Source organism: Ostrinia nubilalis, chromosome 15 (genome assembly GCF_963855985.1).
Source record: "Ostrinia nubilalis chromosome 15, ilOstNubi1.1, whole genome shotgun sequence".
Classification (NCBI taxonomy): domain Eukaryota; kingdom Metazoa; phylum Arthropoda; class Insecta; order Lepidoptera; family Crambidae; genus Ostrinia; species Ostrinia nubilalis.
Genome location: NC_087102.1, coordinates 10,010,001 through 10,026,857, shown reverse-complemented (window position 1 = coordinate 10,026,857; position 16,857 = coordinate 10,010,001). Strand labels below are relative to the sequence as shown.

The 16,857-nt window shown below is 34.9% G+C and overlaps 3 protein-coding genes across 5 annotated transcripts in view; all 3 read left to right on the top strand.

Moving 5' to 3' along the window:
• Positions 1–2,195: 2,195 nt before the first annotated feature.
• LOC135078500 (THAP domain-containing protein 5-like) lies at positions 2,196–6,069 on the top strand. Its single transcript, XM_063973042.1, has 6 exons — positions 2,196–2,818; positions 3,053–3,297; positions 3,512–3,565; positions 3,974–4,126; positions 4,598–4,684; positions 4,803–6,069. The coding sequence occupies exons 1-3, from the start codon at positions 2,718–2,720 to the stop codon at positions 3,526–3,528; spliced, it is 363 nt and encodes a 120-aa protein (XP_063829112.1). The 5' UTR covers positions 2,196–2,717; the 3' UTR covers positions 3,529–3,565; positions 3,974–4,126; positions 4,598–4,684; positions 4,803–6,069.
• A 2,590-nt stretch (positions 6,070–8,659) lies between these two features.
• Positions 8,660–12,829, top strand: LOC135078917 (peptidyl-prolyl cis-trans isomerase sig-7). The gene has a single exon (XM_063973498.1). The coding sequence runs from the start codon at positions 8,798–8,800 to the stop codon at positions 11,300–11,302; it is 2,505 nt and encodes an 834-aa protein (XP_063829568.1). The 5' UTR covers positions 8,660–8,797; the 3' UTR covers positions 11,303–12,829.
• Positions 12,830–15,485: 2,656 nt separating this feature from the next.
• LOC135078914 (putative neuropeptide precursor protein) overlaps positions 15,486–16,857 on the top strand; it is a 2,851-nt gene continuing 1,479 nt past the window's right edge. The window contains exons 1-3 of one of the 3 annotated variants that reach the window (XM_063973493.1): positions 15,488–15,708; positions 16,328–16,453; positions 16,666–16,857. The exon at positions 16,666–16,857 is cut by the window's right edge and continues 46 nt beyond it. In XM_063973493.1, the coding sequence (XP_063829563.1) occupies positions 15,633–15,708; positions 16,328–16,453; positions 16,666–16,857 (394 nt within the window). In that variant the 5' untranslated portion in view covers positions 15,488–15,632. Of the gene's footprint in view, positions 15,709–16,327; positions 16,454–16,647 lie in introns of all 3 variants that reach the window. The other 2 variants (XM_063973492.1, XM_063973494.1) reach the window with 2 other exon arrangements.

Below are 16,857 nucleotides of genomic sequence, written 5' to 3'. Positions count from 1 at the left end.
TTGCAAAAATATTTAGAAAGTCATCTATTCGCGTCTGGGAATGCTGAATGCGCTTTTAGCACAAATCTAATGTCTAATATCTTTGTTGTGCTAAATAAGTCAATAGTTCCTTAGCTCAAAGAGGTGAGCTATAGCGTTACTGATTGACCCATGTAGTACTCCAAACACCGCAGGCAATCAACGGTGCACTTGTTTGCTATGAGAGCTACACGTGGCACTCGAATGGCCACGTTTTGTCGCCTGCGATGACGCATGAGCGTGTTGTATTGTAGCAACCTAGTCAATAGCAAAATGACGAATCCCTGAAGGATTTTGAATTTTTATGTCTTTTGTTACAGTCACTCAGCCTATGACAGTCCACTGCAAAGTATTTTCCTGCTTTTTCCGGGGAAAGTATTCACATGCGTCTCATCTGCTGACAGGTCGAAGACGGGACCAAACTTCATCCGGAATCCTCAACCATCATGGTCCTCTATTAGAGGAACAGCTATCTTACGAGTTCCAAAAGTACCAAAACACAACAATGCTGACAATAAATATTGGTAGTAGCAGTGATAGTTACACCAGTTACACCCAGACGGACTCAGAACAAACCCTACCAAGCAAAAATGTTTGCCCCCACAGGGAATCGAACCCGTGAACATTTGGATCTGATACAGGTGTCACCACCACCAGTCCATGGAGACGGTTAAATTAAGCATTTTAAGAAAAGTAATAAAACTAAATAAGTACCTACTTAATATTCGTTTATCATAGTATCTTATCACACTGAATATCCTGTAAACTTACTAAAACTTTAATGACGATTGCTCATAAGATTGAACAGCATTCGTTCAACAGCCGGGTCGGGCACGTGCCGCCGTGTTTATATCATATTTTCCATCCGGCAGCTTTTATTTTATTATTTCGATACGTAACCTCACCAAGAACAATTTCGGACCACTCCAAACAAGTCCCAAACTTCAATAATCAACTCTATGTCATCGTTTTAAAACTCAATTTTATTTGGATCCTAATCAATTTTAGGTGAGATCGTCATTCTTGCCGGCTAACCTTATATTCCTCGAAGAATGGTTGGTAAATTTTCAATACTCTCTTTATTAGGGCAAGAGCGGAAGGAGGGTGGGTGAAACGGCGCTTATTAGATTTGCTAGAAACGTGAGTAGGTGTGTATAGGCGGATTGCATGGCCTGCGTCCGACACCTCGATATTGAACTACCTACTTACTTAGTTGATAACTTCCTACTTTTTTGAGGTCGGTTAACAAAATAAAACCCTTAACAAGAGTGCGGTGGAGGTATTTGTGAACAGGTGTAGGTATTTCGTGTATTTCAAGTAAGTAAGTGATAAAAATATTAAAAGTATTATAAACATTATGGCCAATAACAGCTAGAAAATTAGTAAAATGTTGTTATACTTACAGTCGTCGTACCTACCCTATTACTTATTTTTAAATAGATTCTATTATATGAAATATAAATCCCTTTTTTGTATCGAGGCATTCACAGCAACATAGTCCAAAAATTGGGGTACCTATAGTTCCAAAATACTGAACTGTCCTATCAATGACATTTACAGTGGGGCGCCCACCACCGTCAATACCGGATCGCTGGTTCCGATTTTTGCCATGTTGGAAACCATATAGTTGAACGATGGTAGCGCCCCCTGTCGTTGAGTTTGTTGGGACAGTTCAGCGTGGGTCATCTATAAAAATATTATTTCTGGATTAGTGACATCTATTGTACATTATTGAGACTATTACCTAACTAATTGGCACCATATTGCTATGCTTTACAGTACTAATCGTATCGTCTAGATAGCGCTATCAAGGCAAGATTACAAATGAGTAGAAAAACCCCAAAACTTCTATTATTTGTCTCATCAGTGCTAAGCTAAGCATTCTATAAATAGGAAGTTTATAAAATTTTAGGACTTCTTCATTTTTAATATTGACGAGTCCACAGTCCACACTCATTTTAATAACTAAGTAACGTTATTGCAAATAACCGAAATAACTAAAACCGTAAATTGCTAAGTACACACAACACTAATACCATAGACAAAAGACGCGACCAGTGGGTAGACACTTCTCATACAAAAACTAGTCTCTATATGTAGCAATTGATATACAACCTTATCCCTTAAGCAATAAAGTGCATTTTGGATTGATCTCACTATAGCAGGGGAACCCGCGGATCAATACCACCATACTAAAAATAATTGTTAGTGTCCTTATGTTGGTAGTATTGTTAGTTTGACAAATGAAAAAAAATGTCTGTCAATTGAGTTTGAGTTTTTAACCGGCGAATTGATTCGTGTGAAGTTATTTTCTCAGATTTGGTGCAATATTACTGTAAATAAACTTTTCTGTCGTTTACGTTGAGTTGATTAAGTTCCTCCGTATCGGGCGTGATAAAGTTTGCTGTTCAGTGTTATGTTTTTTGTGAGATAGAGACTCTTTTAAATAAGCTGTGTTTCAACTTCTACAGAAGTTTAAACTCTTATTTACTTTTCTGTTTAATGGGTATGTTATCTACTTACTTGAAATATTAGATCTATTACAAATCTATTATTCATTAAAAACAACCCTATGTGATGAAAATGTAAATGTACTTTCAAAACTGGTAAATGCATGAACCAGGGCATTGACACTGGTTGGAGAGAAATTATAGGCTTTGTTTAATTAATACCTATTTCATTTTAGGCTTCTACTGATAATGGAGAGTAGAAACAACAAGAAGTGCGTTATTTGTAATAAGAGGCGAAGTCGTGGTGGATCACCCTTACTTTTGAGTAGGTTTCCTCTGGATTCTGACCGGTGAGTTTCTAATAACACTCATTTATTACAAGATAATTTTACTGATTGTGTAAACTTAAAGGCTGGGATTAATATTTTTAATCATACAGTAAATAACCATAACCAATTTTTAATTTCAGTATTTTGTTTCGTACTCTGCAAATGAATTGCATAACAATACTAAAAGAAATTAGTTGATGAATAAATTTCAGTTTGTTATTCTTTTTCTTTTCTAATAGGTATTTCTTATTTCAGTTGTCGAATGTGGGTTAAAAATGCTGGCTTAGAAGACTTAGCATATGTACCTATTGAAAAGTTACACCAACTGAAGTTTGTTTGTGGTGGGCACTTCACTCCTGAATCCTTCAATGCCAAAGGAACTCGGCTGAAGAACTCAGCTATTCCAACACTGGAATTGAGCAATCCCATCTTGCCAGATGAAGTTTTGACAGAGTTTCCTCTTCATGTAAAAGACTCCAATAAAGAAAACCTCAAGACAGGTATGATGATGACTTCAATTATTTTTTTTAAATTTAATTTACTATCTATCAATTTTTCTTTAGATGTCTTAATTAATTTTCTTTGGTTTCCAAAACAAACCAACCGAATGCAATTTAACAAGGTTCTTTCTTTGTAACCACAAACATGTGTTGTATGCTTATCAATAAATAATATATAATTTCAATTATTAATTATATCTATACTTTGTTACAGTTCTTTATGATCATTGATATTGCATTCCAAAGAAGTCAAATCCAGTTGAACGAGGTATGTTTATCTAAAATTATACTAATAATATAAAAAGGAAATATTTAATTGTTTGTTTGTATTTGATCGGCTCCGTAACTCGAGCCAAGATAGCCTAAAGTGTGGGTTAGAACCCCACAGCTTGAATATTGTAGTAAACCCACTCGTAACACAATTTAGCTTAGAATGTGTGTTGAGTTAGAGGGACTTTAGTAATTTGTGTAATACAAATTCTTCAAAAAAAGTACCGGACCAATTTGAAAAATTTTAGGCAATCTACATTAATTAGCCAGGTCAGCTAGTTTAATAATATTTATAAGCTAGTAATTTTTAATGTGAGCAAGACATGTACTAGACTGATTGTACCCTAAAGTTGGGTAAGAACATGACATTTTATTACCCAATTCACATTTCATTATCTGCTTTCAGTTCCCCTTACAACTACAACCAAACAACTAAATTCAACATGTTTGGGAGCTGTGGATATACCAGATTCTGGTATTTCTGCGAAAACAACTTTTGAACCTCTTCCTTCTACTTCCAATGCACCAGAACATATGACCTATAAACCCATTACTCATGGTAAGTGTACAAACTAATTATTTACCTTCTAAAATATGCCTTCCCTCAAACTAAAGAATGCCACCCTGGATGCGTTCTGCAGTCTGCAGTCAGGTCAAAATGAACTTATATGTACAACATTCTAGGTTTCTGTACATTTTATATTAATGCGATTTGACCGTGCGGATACGAACAAAGAACGCAAAGCACACGTGACTGATTGCCTTATCACGACCACTTACAGATTGTCTTGACATACCCGCAGACCGCATCCAGAATGCAGAACATTAAAACCTCTAAATGCCTTTAATTTAATATTATGTCATTGTTATTGAAGGTGGGCCCACGCTTCATATTTTATGAGAAGAGCTATCATTATCCTGTCTTTGCATTTTTTTAAAACTTGATAATGATTGATTGATTTGGAAATAATATGTTTCATAAAACAACAAAATAAATTTTAAACTAATTTGCATATTTATAATATTTCAGATGATAAAAACATTTGCCATCAAGATGCACAGGCAGAAATATTAGTCCACAGTTATAAAAGACCTAAGAAAAACATTGAAATGAAAGGTAAGATAAAACATACCTAATTTAAAAAACTAAGTAAAATTGCTGATTAATTAACCAATATTCAATTCAATTTGCTTTAATGTTGTTTTTTTTACTAATGGAAATGTTTTTATTACAGACACTTCATCAACATTTACAATTAAAGAGAAGAGGCTTTGGCGACAGTTACAAAATGCAAAAAAAACAATAAGGAATATAGCGAAGGTAGTTGCAGAAGAACACAACAGAAATTTTTTAAATATTAAAAAACTGAATAGTACCATTGTAAATCCAACATTCAAAACTAAGATGAGGGTGAAGTATGCTGCGCATGCTCTGAGTAATACCGTGGCAGCTATTTTAAAAATGATGGCATGGAAAGAAGTTTCTGATTGCAATGATACAGCATTTGTGATTGAACAGTTAGATAAACTATTTGATTGTACAAATGGTCCATCATCTTTAAATGACGTAAAGAAAGGGATCCGGGAAAATGTTTCCACATCAAGTAATCACATTGAGTCTTGGACCTTTTATACTGATAAGTTAAAAACCATAAAATTTATAACAGCAGAAAACACGATACTAAAAAATGTTAAATGCGTAAAGGGATATCAAATATCTATCAAATCCTTAAACGATATTTGGGAAAAGTTAAAGAATGAAGGGTTTAAATATATGAACCTTAGACAGTTTAACCAAGACTCTCTGGAAAACTTATTTGGAATCATTAGGCAACACAGTGTAACCAATAGAAATCCCACTATCACGCACTTTACTGCAGCGCTTAAAACAAGCATGGTTACTGGGCTGAAAGTGCCTCATAGCAGAAGTGCTAATTGTGAAGCAGACAACAATAAACATATGCTGGAATATAAAGACATTTTAAAAACTAATTTAAAAACAACAGAAATAAAAATTAATGTTCAAGATTCCACAGACACTGAATTTTATCCTGTGTTGTCTATCCCGGACCCTGAAAACTTAGAACAGCCCATTGAAAATTTGTGTAGCCTTGAAAACCAACCAGTAGTATATGTAAGCGGGTATTTAGCTGCCAAACTATTACAGAACAGTTCTTGTTTAATTTGTGAAGAGTGTTTGAGCGTGAAAACTCCTGTTGACAATGATTTGTATGCATATATATCTCTTCGCGAATGGTGGCATGATAAAAAAAGTCTCGTTTATCCAACAATTCAATTATGTACCACCGTAAATGAAGCTAAACAATTTTATCATGACCATATTGCCGACCAGATATATATGGAAAATGTTGGAAAATTCATTTTCTTAATGTTGAGTACAAATTGTAATTTTAGTTGGTTTAAATGTCAACAACATAATAAAGAAATTTATGATAAGATGTTTAAAATATTAAGTTACCTTTTTCTAAGAAAAAGTTGTAAAATCATTAATGACAGCTTCATACAAAGTGAAAACAATTTTGCTGACAAAAGTAAAAAAGCACAGCAACAAAGCATTGAAAAGTAATCTTGAGGCTGAGGTTCGATCAGCTGATAAGAAAATTAAAGATGTTTATAAATAAAAATCCTATTTTTTCTTAGAAAAAGTTGTGAAAATAAAAGTTTACAAAATTATCATTTCTGTACTTTGTTATAATTTTCAATAATTCCTCATGCCTACAACTGCTATGTCATGTTCAATACTTATTGTAATATACCTATTTTATTTCGAAATAAATAATTTACGTTACAAAACTTCGTTTTACTTACACATAGTATAAAATAAAAATAGTAATCACTAAAATATTGAAGGTTCCTATACTAGATATCATATGTCACTAATACTGTCAGAAAATAAGGCATTATGTTGGTAGCTCCGCCTGTAGTTTGTGCGGTTGGTAAAGATTTGCGGGTCGTTCTCTAAAATGCATATGTGTGCGTGAGCTCAAAAAATATCTATGGAGTGCCGTCTCTTACTCTTTTATGCTCTTTGGACGCGACTGACCATAGAGAAAAGTAATACATAGGAAATAGAGAACCCTCTCTGTCAAATTTTTGAGCCTACTAATTGACAGCCTGGTGTTAAATTCGCTGTACTTAACCTACGTACGTAACGCTCACATAGACACATAGTACACGCACACATACATACATAAAGTCCACGCACACATACACACAGTTCACGCACACATAGGCCCTCATAACCTTCAAAGAATTATTGTTTTTATGATGTACAATGTAGAATTTTTTCAAATCCATTATTTTGAAAATATTTATCTTTATGGTGTACGTATTGTATTATTTTCAAAACAATGGATTTGGAAAAATTCTACATTGCACATGGAAATGCAAATAAACAAAAACTTTTCAATTTAATAATTTTACTTTATTTATGAACACACATAATATTATACACCAAAAGCGTCTTTTCGCAAAGTTTTCAACAACACTAAAAAAGCATTTGCACTTTGAGAAAACTCAGATCACTTGTGAACATAACAGAAAGTTTCTTCGCGATTCACGAAGGAACGAACAAAACTCCGATGAACCAGAACAGCAGCAGGTACGAAGGAATGAACTTGAATTTGACTCGACTCTTCAATACTTTAATAGGGCCACAGAACTCATAAACGATGGCTAAGAAAACAAGAATGCATTCAACCTAACAAAAACAACACCGGCCATTTTGGAGGAAAAACAAAGTTGCCATATGTTAAATAGTAATTTCTACTACTCTATTATGTAAATTATAACAAAAAATGTCACCGTTCAGTTTTAAATTAAAACAAATTAATTTCATTTTAAAAAAAGTTTTCACATTGTAATTAACAATATTCTGAAATATATTTTAATTAAGAAAAAAATGAAAATATGAAGGAAACAGGAGCAGCGACATCTAAAGCGTTTTAGGGTAGTTAAAAAGTATTGCTTCCTCATTGTTATAGCATTGCTGCAAAATCTGAAAAGCTTTTAAATATTTTAAGATGTGTTTCTGGAGTCTGGTGGGGTGCTCACCCAGCGTCATTAAGACTTTTATACAATGCTATTATAAGAAGTGTATTTGACTATGGCAGTTTCTATCTAGAGCCTTGTAATTTAGTTGGTTTAAGTAAATTGGATGCGATTCAATCTAAAGCGCTAAGGATTATAGCTGGTGCTATGAAATCGAGTCCAATCAATGCCTTGCAAGCTGAATGTGTTGAGCCCCCATTGAAATTACGCCGCCAATATTTATGTGACAAGTATCTTTTCCGTGTACTTCAATTTGCTGACCATCCTATATATAGCAAACTCAACAGACTTAATGATTTAATTGATACTTCCTCTTATTGGTCACGTAAATCTCCTCCTTGTGTAATTATTAGTTTTCGTAAATTTATATCAATCCAAGCCCCAGTCCACAGAACCTCCTTTCTTCCGATATTTTCTGTAAATTTTGAATCCCTTATTCTTACTCCGACAATTCATTTCAACCTAGACATACATAAGGATGACTACAATGCTAACATTAAGTTCAATCAGATCGTAGACGAACACTGGGGCGATTGGCATCATATCTATTGCGAATTTAGAGATGGGTTTCCACCCGGGTAAAAACCCACATGAGGGTAAAAACCCAATAAAAACCCGTTTCATTCCACCCGTGGGTGTTTACACCGGGTGAAAACAAATAATTTTATAATTATTTCAATTGGTATCTTTTCTTTATTTTTATTGAATTTTTCTCATTTAAGTTTATTGATTAATAAGTAATAAATCATATTTAACACTAATATGCATTTATATCGTGGCCAATCGTAAAATTGATCACCTTATGATGATGTGACCAATTTTTTTATAAAATGGTGTTATTTCAAGAATCGTTGAACCGATTTAGAAGAAATTTAGTAGGAACACAATAATTTGTGATCATGGCAAGGACATGGAGGGGGGGGAGAAAGAAAAAAAAAAAAGTATTGGAATTTATCGACTGAAGTCGCTGTTTGGAAGCAAGTTTGATCGTAGTATGGAAGTTTCCGTACCCTGCGACTGACGCACGAAAATTAAAAAATATAATTTGAGGTTAGAATTTGTATGATGTGTCAAAAATATTGCTACAAAAACATCGATAGTAATAATGTTAAATAGTGCCTTTTAAAATTATCTTCAAGGAATAATACTCCCTTTTGAAATGGCGGTGGTAATAGAGACGACTCTTGGTGACATCACCGTGGATTTGTACTTAGAACAACGTCCAGTGACATGTCTCAACTTTCTGAAACTATGCAAGATGAAATACTACAACTTCAACCTATTTCACACAATAAGAAGTGGATTTATAGCGCAGACTGGCGACCCTTCTGGCGAGGGGTCAGGCGGTGAGTCTATTTTTGGTCTTTTGGAGGGTCCAGAGAAACGTTTCTTCTCCGGCGAGAAAATGCCTAAAATTCGTCATACGAGCGCTGGATTACTATCAATGGTGTGCACAGATGATATGATGGTAGGGTCGCAATTTTTCCTCACTCTTGGCTCAGAATTAGATTCCTTAGACGGCATACACTGTGTGATTGGCGAGGTTACTGAGGGTCATGAAGTTTTGCGTAAATTAAACGAGGCAATCTGTGATGAGACTCATAGACCTTACCAAGACGTGCGAATTACTCACACAGTTGTTTTAGATGATCCATTCAGTGATCCTAAAGGATTTCGTGCACCATCCCGGTCACCTTCTCCCAGTGCGGAAAGGTTGAAAGGAGGCCGAATAGCTCCTGACGAAGAGCTCGATGAAACTGAAGGTAAATCTGCTGCAGAAATTCAAGAAATTATTGAAGAAAAAGAGGCTAAAGCTCGAGCTACCATCTTGGAAATTGTTGGTGACTTGCCTGATGCCGACATAGCTCCACCTGAAAATGTACTGTTTGTATGTAAACTAAATCCAGTTACCACAGATGAGGATTTAGAAATCATATTTAGTAGATTTGGTAAAATTGAAAGCTGTGAAGTCATTCGAGATAAAAAGACTGGTGATTCATTGCAGTATGCATTTATAGAGTTTTCTGATAAAAAATCTTGTGAAGATGCTTATTTTAAAATGGACAATGTTTTAATTGATGACAGACGTATACACGTAGATTTCTCACAGTCCGTTTCTAAAATGAGGTGGCTTGGCAAAGGCAGAGGAGTGCAACATTTTGATGACGAAGAAGCTAAAGATGACTCTTTTAGACATAAATCAAAAAAACATGGAAATGAAGATCGGAACAGAGACAGAAAAGGTAATCATCATAATGATAGAGAAAAGGACAAACATAAAAGACATGGAGAAGAAAGAAAACGCGAAAGATCTCATGAAAGGGATTATAACAAGAAAAACAGAGATGGAGATGGTAGATCCAACAATAGAGAAGCAACTAGCTCCAAAGACAGGCATAGTGACAAAAGGAACCAAAAACATGACAGGGACTATGAAAAGAATAATGATGTAACTAGAACAAAAAGCCGTAGAGAAACAAGTAGTTCTGAAAGACAAGATGACGAAAGACAAAAACGTAATAAAGAGCATGAAAGAAAGAATAGGGTGACAGATGTAAAAAAACAAAAGAATCATCGGGAAAGAAGTAGTTCAATAGAAGATGTTGTTGAAGAAAGGCAAAGACATGAAAAAAAAGATCATGATAAAAGCAATCAAAAAGAAGAGGTGACAAATAACAAAAAATATAAAGAAAAAGACAATTCTCAACAAAGAACAAATGAAGCAAGACAGAAAAATGATTGGTCCTCTGAAAGAACAAATAAAGAATATGATACAAGACATGTGGAACATGAGAGGAAGAAGGCAGAAAAGAATCAGAGAGAAAGAAGTAGCTCATATGAAAGAGAAGATTCAAAAAGAGAATCAAGTGCAGTGAAAGATAAGTCTAGGAATGAAAAAGATAGATCTGTTGATATAATTCATAATAGAAGAGAGGAAAAAAATACCTATCACAATAATCATGATACTAGTCCTGAAATCTATGAGCAAAGAGAAAATGACAATGTCAAAAGAAATAATTCTCAAAGCAATGATATCAAAAATAGAGAAAATGATTATAATTCTCACAAGACAAACAAAAATAAATCAATGTCTAGAAAGAGGGATCACAGTAATGCTAGAGGTGATGATAGAGCTTCCCATAGGAATGAAAAAAGTAGAGATAGATCCTATAGCAAAGATGAGCCTCAACACAAAGGTAAAAAACGACAACTAGAAGAATCAAAAAATAATAGCCATAAGTCAAAAAAGAGCAGAAAAGATATTGAACCTCAAACTCCTCCTGTGGAAAAAAAGCAAAAACATAGATCAAAGAACAGTGACAAATCAAAGAAAGGTGACAAGGGAAAGAATATTTCGAAAAAAGACAAAAACAAAAGAAAACGCAAAGTGTCTACGTCATCAGACTCCTCCTCATCAGAATCAAGTACTAGCTCCGATTCTAGTTCTTCTAGTGAATCGGATAACAGAAAGAAAAGGTTGAGAAGAAAAAGGAAAGATTCATCATCCTCTAGTAGTAGTGACACTAGTGATACTTCTTCTAGTTCTACCAGTAGTTCAGACTCCAGCAGTGACTCAACTAGTTCTAGTTCAGATAGCGAAAAAGACAAAAGAAGAAAGAAAAATGTCAAAAGGAAAGTTGTTAAGAAAATTAAAAAGAAGTAGGTAGATATGTATCAGTTTTAATTTTTTGCTGTAACAATGAGTGAAATAATTATATGTAGGTACTCTTTATCTTTGTGATGATCAAATTGCAATATTTTTTTATACTGTAAGCTATAAGGATCATTTTTTCTTCATTCAAGTTAAAAATAATGTCAGGATTTACATTATTAGTTAGGGTTCGGCCAAACCAACGCGATCAGTCGGCGTGCAGCGATGGCGACCAGACTTACGCATTGATCGCCATCGCTGCACGCGTGTGATCGCGTTGGTTTGGCTGAACCTTAAAAAAACATCTTTTTTCTGATTGACATTATACCATTTATAAATTTCATAGTAGCTACTTAGCTTACTTGAGTACAATTAGATAGCAAAAATAGTATTTCATTTAATATTACTATATCAAACTTCATTTTGAATGTATGATGTGTACATAGTAACCAATATAGCAGTGTTTAAATAATAGGAAAAGTTGTTTCGTTGGCTATTAATAAAATAAGGATCAATAGTTGTGGATGTGTGCATTTAATTTTTACATAATAAATTATAGTCCACAACTACACACCTATATATAATTTGATAATTTAAAATGAAACAATGTGGCCTAAAATTAGCTTTTAAATTGTGTAATTAATCATAACGATGTCAGTCTCTAAACTTTAATAAATTTAAACAAAAATCATCTTTAGAACTGAAACAGTTGTATTTCTTGTATCAAATTGCCAAATTTTATTGGTGCAGACTACATTATTCAAGTTTATCTCATCTCTGTCATTATTTCCTACTGTTCTTACTTTCTTAAATCTAGCATACTAAACTTCTTCCCCACATTAACTGTTATTTGTATATTATGAAAGACTTATTTAAATGATTTATTTTAAACTTAAATATTGTAATTATTATGTAATCGAAAGACGCGGTAGCGTGTCAAGCCAAGTTTATGATATACATAAAAATTCAAAATTTGTAGCTAAATGTTCCACTACACAATTAAACTTTAGTTAGGCAGATAATATATGTATGTAGGTATTGTATATCATCACAATTAAAAGCAAATAATCAACAAACTGTGTTGTTTCAGTAAAAAAAATTATAAAAGATTTAACAGCAATAAATTTTAAAAATATTGTTTTATTAGGGAAATAATATTGATTTTCAATTTGACTGTATTTTTCAATTTATATAAAAGTGATTAGGTAGTAATTTTATTTGTTTTTTTCTAGCTTGTAAGATACATAAATTTTTAAGTGATGCCATTTTCATTATTATGTGTTTATGATACAAAATTCTTAATTTGTAGTACAAAAAAGTGGATGTAATTTTTGTATTTATACAAGTAAAGTATGAGTGTGACATCTGATGAATTTTAATTAGTTAGGTACTTAATTAACTAATAAAATTATGATAAATGATGTAAGTACCTATTAGTAGCTTTTTGCTTAGACATTTTATTAGTAGATGGTATGTCACAATTATCGATAAGTACTCTATGTATTTTTTTATACATAAAAAATAAATATTTGTTCCCACAATGTATGTTCTGGTTTTATTTTACCTACTAAATCGGCAAATCGGCCACAGTCATATAAAAGCTCTTAGCAGTCCCTAGAGCCTATAATGTTTGATTTTATTAACTTACTAGCGCTTATCCGCGGCCTCGCCCGCATGAAATTCAGTTTGTCTGCGTTATAAATTCTTGTCATCTAAATCCGTTCTGTTTTGCGTTTCGTTAGGTTTTGCGTTGAATAATACTCTTTTACGGATTGACGGCAAAGAGTGTTCGTCTATTATCTATCAATAGATGATTTAATAATGTTATAGCTACACTCGCGAGCAAAAATATGGAAACACCCTATTTGTTTAGACCGATCACAATAACTAAATGACTAATAGAAGACAAATAAAGATGACACCATTTTAAAGGTAATATTACAAACTTTAAATTGATACCACAGATACATGCATAGTCATTCAGTTCTTAAAGATCGCTCGGAACAAAACACAAGGGAGTGATTCCATATTTTTGCTCGTAAGTATAACATGCAGTCATTTAAAATAGCTTCATCCCGTGACAGCTTGTTTACGTCACACGTTACCCCTCCTGCACGCTCAGGTACCTACTAACTGAGTTAAGCGGCGCTAGACCTATAACTCCATTATCTCCTGAGGTGGAATTGTGTAAAGCAATCATAATTATTTGACAGTTCATAATGTACGATAAAGTCAGTTCAACAAATCGTTTGACAGGAATCTCAGTAATGCTCTCTACATATTATACCTGTTATTTATGTGAGTATTTTGGGAGCCAACTTGTTCAGACTTCAGATGTCTCCCATTCTCATCATTGGACAAACCTTCGATTCGTTGGTTTCCGCCAATGACGTCCACTGCTGGACTAAGGACTACCACGACGACCGGTCCTACGCTGCCCGCATCCAGGCACCTCCCGCGACCCTCACCAGATCGTCGGTCCACCTAGTGGGGGAACCTGCGCCATTGGACATATTCTGTGATGATCCTCAATATTTTCAAGTATCCCTACATTATTGTCATCTTGCTCTGAAGTAATATCCCCATCATGCTATTGTTTGATGTCTTTTGTCCCTGATTTCTGGTGATTTATGATCATCTCTGAAAGGTTGAGGTTTTTCGTTACAGTTTTAAGTGTTTTCATATAAATCTGAATAGGTTTCTCTGAAGGTTGAAGGTCACAATAATGCTTTCAATCTTAGAAAGCGCTAAATATAGACCAACCCACCCACACCCTTCATCTTTGAGATAGGTATTATTCTCGGTGTATAAAAGGTCTCGTGGTACTTGCTTACGTGGTCTTAAAAAGATTGCAACCTTAATACTGTGTCCATTGTGTCCGTTATTACGGCTGTACCACGTGTTTACAGGACGTTCGCTGCGAATCTACCTTTCATTGGTTGACCAGTTACCCTTTGTGTGGTTAAGTGTCTGAACGAGAAGATCGCGCTTGTTAAGCTGCCCATTGTGTCTTCAACTATGTACAGTCGCATATAGCACTATTCTATATTTATCTACACAAAGATAAAGGTAGGTAGTTACTTACGTACTGTTGTATTGAAAAGCTATCAGATGCTTTGTTTAAATTGTAGGAAAAACTAGTACTAAATGTACCACATTAGGATTCAGCTGGGAAAACTCGCGCTTTCAAGACTTAATTGCACACATTTAGGTAGATCAAAGTACAAAAGGCGAACTTATTAAAGTCATAAGGTATTCTCCCAGTCAACCTTTGGGCCCATCTAAGTTCTATACAAACGCAAATTCTTTCAACCCTGCCGAATAAAATAGGGTTTTCATTAATTAAATCAAAAAGCGTTAAAGACCACAGAAATTTTAATTAAATCTGCCCACCAAGAAAATGTTTCATACTAACTTTTCCACTTTTTATCACCCTTTTAGAAGTAAATTACAAAATTTCTTACCTCATTACCTTGTACTTACATAGGTACCTACTTTACTAATGAAATTAAGATTTTAAACGAGAAAGAGCCTGAGCGTTGATGAGGCAATGAATTAAGAAAGATTTTTCTAATAAAAAAGATGTAGGTGTTTCACAAAATCAGGCAAGAACAGTAATTTTCAGTAGGCAATGAAAGGCGTGTACAAAGCTACTGAATAAAAAGCTGTAACATGTTTAATGTATCGTAATTAATGAGGACTGACGCCTCTGTCGTCTGGTTCCTTCCATTCCACACAATAAGACTCCTTTTATGAAGGGCATGTTTAGCTCAGCAGCATCGGACGTCAGCATGCAGGGACGGACTACAGGCTAAGAATATTTGAGGCTAGACCCAAATCAAATGCGGCGATTTAGATGGATAAAAAAGACTGAATCTTTAATGTTTTTTTTTAACTTCAAATCTCCTGAGGCTCTTTGTGAAACCTTTTCTAACTTCACGCAGCTGCATTAGGTAACAATTTGCGACTTTTTACATTGCTTTTACCGTTCCTTAATTGACCGCTCCAAACTTCTTTGAAGTTTATTATTTAAAATAACGGTTTCGCATAGGCGAAGTTGAGAGAAAACTAAACTAAAAAATAAGAGTTATTAGCATATAAAATCATAAGTGCGACTGGAATCTTTATCACTGCTATCGTCTGAGTGCGTCCCTGCAAATCACACTGCGCATGTCGCGAGTTTATCGACAGGAGCGATGGGTTTTCTCTCCAGCTTGGGCTCCGACCGACGACACTCGCTGCCTGCGTGCTGACTCTACACGCCCGCATCCGGTGTTCCAGACCAGGGATCCTCCAAGTCTTTGAAAGTCTACAATTATACGTGTCCTGATAGTTCGCAATCATGTTACTAATCAGTACAACCGCGATTTTCGCGGTTCTCTTCGTCTGCGACGCGGTTCCGACACCGACAAACAAAGGTGAGTCGCCATTTAATTTTCGATTTTCATTTTTTTGCTCTGCTTTCTTTGTTTTTGAATGCGTGGTGACGTTTAGGGTGCTAAAGTAAGGTATCCTGGCGAGTCTGGCTTTTTTATCAGTCGGTTGTTGTTTTGGTCCACGTATCGATCACCGGCTGGACTGCGCTCTATATTTAGCAACAGGTGTTCCCCTGCGCCGCCCTTTGCTGCGTAGAAACTCTTTCCACTGGTATCAATAGTGACCTTTCATATTTAAAGGTCTAAATATAACTATCGATTTTTATCGTGAATAACAATTATGAATGAAGATGAATTTCCTTAAGGGGAAACTTAAATAGTTTACTTAGAGGCACAATGTTATAAGCTTCGTGGATGAAATGGGAAGGGTGTTTTGTTTTATTCAAACATTGATTTTAGTAATTTTTGTTTTTCGATAAATCAATAAGGCAGAATTATGCAAATTCTGCTTTTCTAGCAAGTCTACTTCGTCATTCTTAAATGTAATTTGAAATTGGTAAACGTGAATAACTAGGTTTATTTTATTTTTTTTACAAAATAATTTTGTTTACCAATTAATTCCTTTCTCGTAAAGAAATAGAATATCCGCTCATATTTTTAGATGGTGGTCCAATTGGTGAATTGCCTGAAAATTGGGATCAAACCAAAGATGACACGCAATCCCTGTTCCTGAATAAGAGCGACAAGAATGATCTGGAACCCTATCCGTTAGCCCTCAGCGAAGAAGGTTCGTAATGGTCATGGGTTCTAGTTTTAAATACAATTAGTTCGATGGAATTCTTCAAAATACTTTGCAGCTTAAAAACTCCGACTTGAAATCTACAACGTATTGAACTTAACCCACGAACTTAGTATTCGAGCCAATAAAATACAGATCATGTTCCTCGATTCCGTCGTTTGACTGTGTTTCTGGTATTACAGTTACCTACCGTCTTGCAGGCAACTCGGAAGGCTTTGAGCAAGGAGTGGATCAGCGCTTTGACGCGCCCCAGTCAACTGGAGAGTTGGATAATCTCATCATGAGACCCGAATTGTATGGCGAGCCCCCGGCAATGGAGGGCTTGTCGCCCGGCTACGAATCGCGACGACGCAAACGCGGCAGCGGCACCAAAGTGGGTGGGGCCGGTGCTG

Excerpts from the sequence above, each read along its gene's own strand:
- LOC135078500 (XM_063973042.1), top strand. The coding sequence starts at position 2,718 with ATGGAGAGTAGAAACAACAAGAAGTGCGTTATTTGTAATAAGAGGCGA. Across the intron at positions 2,819-3,052 it reads TTTCCTCTGGATTCTGACCG|TTGTCGAATGTGGGTTAAAA; the intron begins GTGAGTTTCTAA and ends TTCTTATTTCAG.
- LOC135078917 (XM_063973498.1), top strand. The coding sequence starts at position 8,798 with ATGGCGGTGGTAATAGAGACGACTCTTGGTGACATCACCGTGGATTTG.